The 3,287-nt window shown below is 56.2% G+C and overlaps 1 protein-coding gene across 1 annotated transcript in view; it reads right to left on the reverse strand.

The window, feature by feature from the left end:
- Positions 1 to 278: 278 nt before the first annotated feature.
- Positions 279 to 3,287, reverse strand: part of SLIT3 (slit guidance ligand 3) — a gene marked incomplete at its 5' end in the record, with an annotated part of 542,638 nt that continues 539,629 nt past the window's right edge. The window contains one exon of the mRNA XM_014543056.1: positions 279 to 3,287. Within this exon, the coding sequence (XP_014398542.1) occupies positions 3,193 to 3,287 (95 nt within the window).

Below are 3,287 nucleotides of genomic sequence, written 5' to 3' on the forward strand. Positions count from 1 at the left end.
AGGCATTCAAGTGCCCACGAGTCTCCTATGAACGGAGGGGCTTCCTCCCCCTGACCCCCGGCAGCCGGTCTGGGACCAGGCCGCCGCGCCCGGCAGACCCAGGCCATGGGCGTCTCGGCTCCCATGTCTGGGAACTCTGTTCCCACTTCGTTGTCCGAAAAACCAATTTTTTCACTAACTCCACCACATACTTAACCCAAACTTCATACATGCAGCAATCTTTCCCCCAGGGAGTGTGAAGGTCAGGAATAAAATAAAAACACAGCACAGAGCAGGGCTGAGCTATGGTATCACAAGAGCGTCCGAGAGCTTGCCTGTGACCCATCCGTTTATTTCAGTGACATCAGAATATGACAGTCTGTTGGGAAAAGCACATTTTTTTATTCATACTGGGGAAGTGGCACTATAACATTGTTTTAAAAACATCTTAATACGTTTCCTCTAAGAACCTGTAGTTGAGTTAGAGAAATAAGCTTTGCCAAATGCCCATTTCTGTCTTCCTTGGTCCTGGCCAGCTGGCACCTCTCATCAGCTTTCCCCAGTGCTCCCCTGGCATCGTCTAAGCCAGCATGGAAACGTGGGCAAGTGCACCAGCCCACAGTGCCCAGCCTCCTGCCGTCGCGTGCCCCGGAGCTGGCTGGGGGGAGGGCGGGGTGCGTTCCTGACACCTAGCAGCTGTCCCGGGGCTGTCTCAGGCCTCACTCTGCCTGGGTGCCCACTGGGGAGGCACCTGCTCTATTCCTGCCTCTGGCGTTAAGTTGCCAGATGACCCTGGTCTCAGATCTGGATGCTCCGCTCTCTGATTCTCGGTTTTCCCACCCCCCTGGGACCCCGTGGGCTCCTTCAGCTCTGCTATCGGGGACACTGTGAGTTTTGAGGGACAGGCCAGTTGACACTAGGGATTCTGCTCCTGGAAAAGGCAGCGGTGACTGCGGAGCCTCTGGGTTCATCTGGTGGTAGATTTGTCTGCGGTGAAGGGCAGGGTTAGCATTCCTGTCCGGCTGTGCTGGGCTCCCCTAGAAGATTTTCTCCTTCGCTGGCCCTGGGAGATCTCCCCTCCTTCCCTCGCCCCTCTCCTCCTTGTCCTCCTCTCTCTGATGTGTCAGACTGGAGTTCCTGCCTATGAGACTGGAAAGGCAAAGCCGGCTTCACAGAGGACCTATTGGCACATCAACAATAGCAACAACAACAGTAATAATAACCACAGCGTCTTACATGCAAGGTTTTTTAGTTTACACTTTACAAGAGTGTTTAAGTCCATCATCTCATCAGTCACGTGAGAGCCCCTCAGAGTAGACAGGAGGAGGACCCTCCCTTCCTTTTCCCTGAGTCCTGCGGAGGGGCAGACAGGGCCCGTCCCCCCTCTTCCGAAACATGTGTCCCCAGCAAACACTGACCCATTAAGCTTGAAAATTTCCCAACCAAACTCTTCCTGCCCTGTGGGGCTCCCTGTTCTGAGAATTTGGTTGCTCAAATAGGAGAATTTTAATCTCCCCATGTTAGAAAAGCTTCATTTGGGGGTGGATTTTTTTAGTGGCCTTGCATTTGGCACTTGGTAAAGTCAGGGCTTCCGAAATTGAGAGGAAGGCTCAAAATCCCTCCCCTCCCCCACCAGCCCCCCTGAGAGAAAGAACCTGGTCCTTCTGGCTGGCGGGGTGATTGGGGGCTGGACGCGGGTTTGGACCCAGGAGTGACGGGCAGAGAGAGGCCTGGACTCCTGGGGAGGAAGAGGGAGGCCACAGCCCCCGAGAGTCCTTCCGGAGGGCAGGGGCCCGGCAGGCTGAGTGGGCTTGGTGCCACCTGCCTGTGCTCCTCCATCTTCCCTCCGCTCCTTCCTCCCTTCTGGACGCTCTGAGCCTTCGGTCCACCATCGGTCCTCTCAGACCCCCTAGGCTCATCCGTGGGCCCTCAGAGCAGGGGTCCACACTCTCCCCAACCCCCACAGGGGAGGCTCCCAGGGACGGGGACGGAGGGCTGGGTGACGGGAGGTGGGCAGTTGGTGCGAGGGGCCCAGCCTGAGGGTGGCAGGGGCAGCTGAGGTGGAGGAGAGGCAGGGCCCAAAGGCCGCTTTTGCTCACATTCCCGACACGGAGGACGCTCTGTTTAGACTCTGGGTCCTCGGGAAGCAGAACAAGGAGCGAGCGAGGCCGACGCGAGCAGGAGGAACAGCAGGAAAGCTCTGTCCTTCTCTGGCCGGGCTGCTGGCTGGGCTTACAGGGCCCGCATCTCCGTGTCTGTGCCGTTTGGGGAGGAACCGGAGCGTGGAGTCTGCCTCCGGCTGCTCTTGCACAGCAGATGGGAAGCCTGCGGCAGGTCCCAGAGGCGGGGAGGCCTCTCCTCATCGGGATGTGGGCTCTGCTGCTCTGCCCTTCCCGGTGGGGGGTGGGGGGGGCAGGAGTTCCGTGGGTAACGTGGGGCGCGGTGGCAGCGCTGATGTGCACGGGAAACCAGACGTGCAAGGGTTCTCTGTCACTATGTCGGTGCCTGGATGGCCCGGTTAAGGCCTGTGCCCCAGAGCAAGAGCCTCCAAGACTTCCCAGCATCAGACTCCGGCCAGGGCTGTGGGCAGGCTTGGCTCCGGCCCTGGCTTCCCGCCCTCCTGGGGTCACAGCCCAAACTGGAGGGAGGAGAGGCCACGGGACTCAGTTCCTGAGGAGGGAAGGGAAGGGAAAGAGCAGCTGTTTTAAATTTTGGCAAAAGAGCCCGAGTTCAGATAGTTTTGCAGTGGAATCCAGGGCCACTCAGGCAGGAGGAGCGGGGTCTGCAGGGGGATGGGGGTCACAGAGGAGGCCCGTGCCCCAGGGCTTTGCCTGGAAGAACTGGGCATCTGGGACCTTAACAGCCAGGACTGAACACTGTAGAGAAGGAGTCACGTCTCCTCCCCCGTCTCCCCTCATTCCTGAGCTCAGTTTCTGCTGACACCCTCCTGTTTCATCGACATAAAAAGTTCCTTCTTCCTCACACAGGCTTTCACTTCTTTATTCTTATCCTTCCATTTTAAAACATTTTTATTAGTCTTTTCTCTTAAAACTTTTAACAGCTGTTTATAAAAACACGACAAATCCACAACACAAGACAACTCAGTAACAATAGCTCACTATATGGTACATATACGCGGACGGTGTGATATATTTATATAATAAAAGATGAAAATAGTCACTTTCCATAATAAAAATAAGTTCTATTTTTTGTTTATTTTACAATATACTTAATATTCTCTTCTTCTTTCCTCTCCAGGTCCCCCGTGGCTGTGCCGGGGCCGCCGAGCCGGAGGGGCGGACGGAGGC

The sequence above is a fragment of the Myotis brandtii genome, unplaced genomic scaffold (genome assembly GCF_000412655.1).
Source record: "Myotis brandtii unplaced genomic scaffold, ASM41265v1 scaffold32, whole genome shotgun sequence".
Taxonomy (NCBI): domain Eukaryota; kingdom Metazoa; phylum Chordata; class Mammalia; order Chiroptera; family Vespertilionidae; genus Myotis; species Myotis brandtii.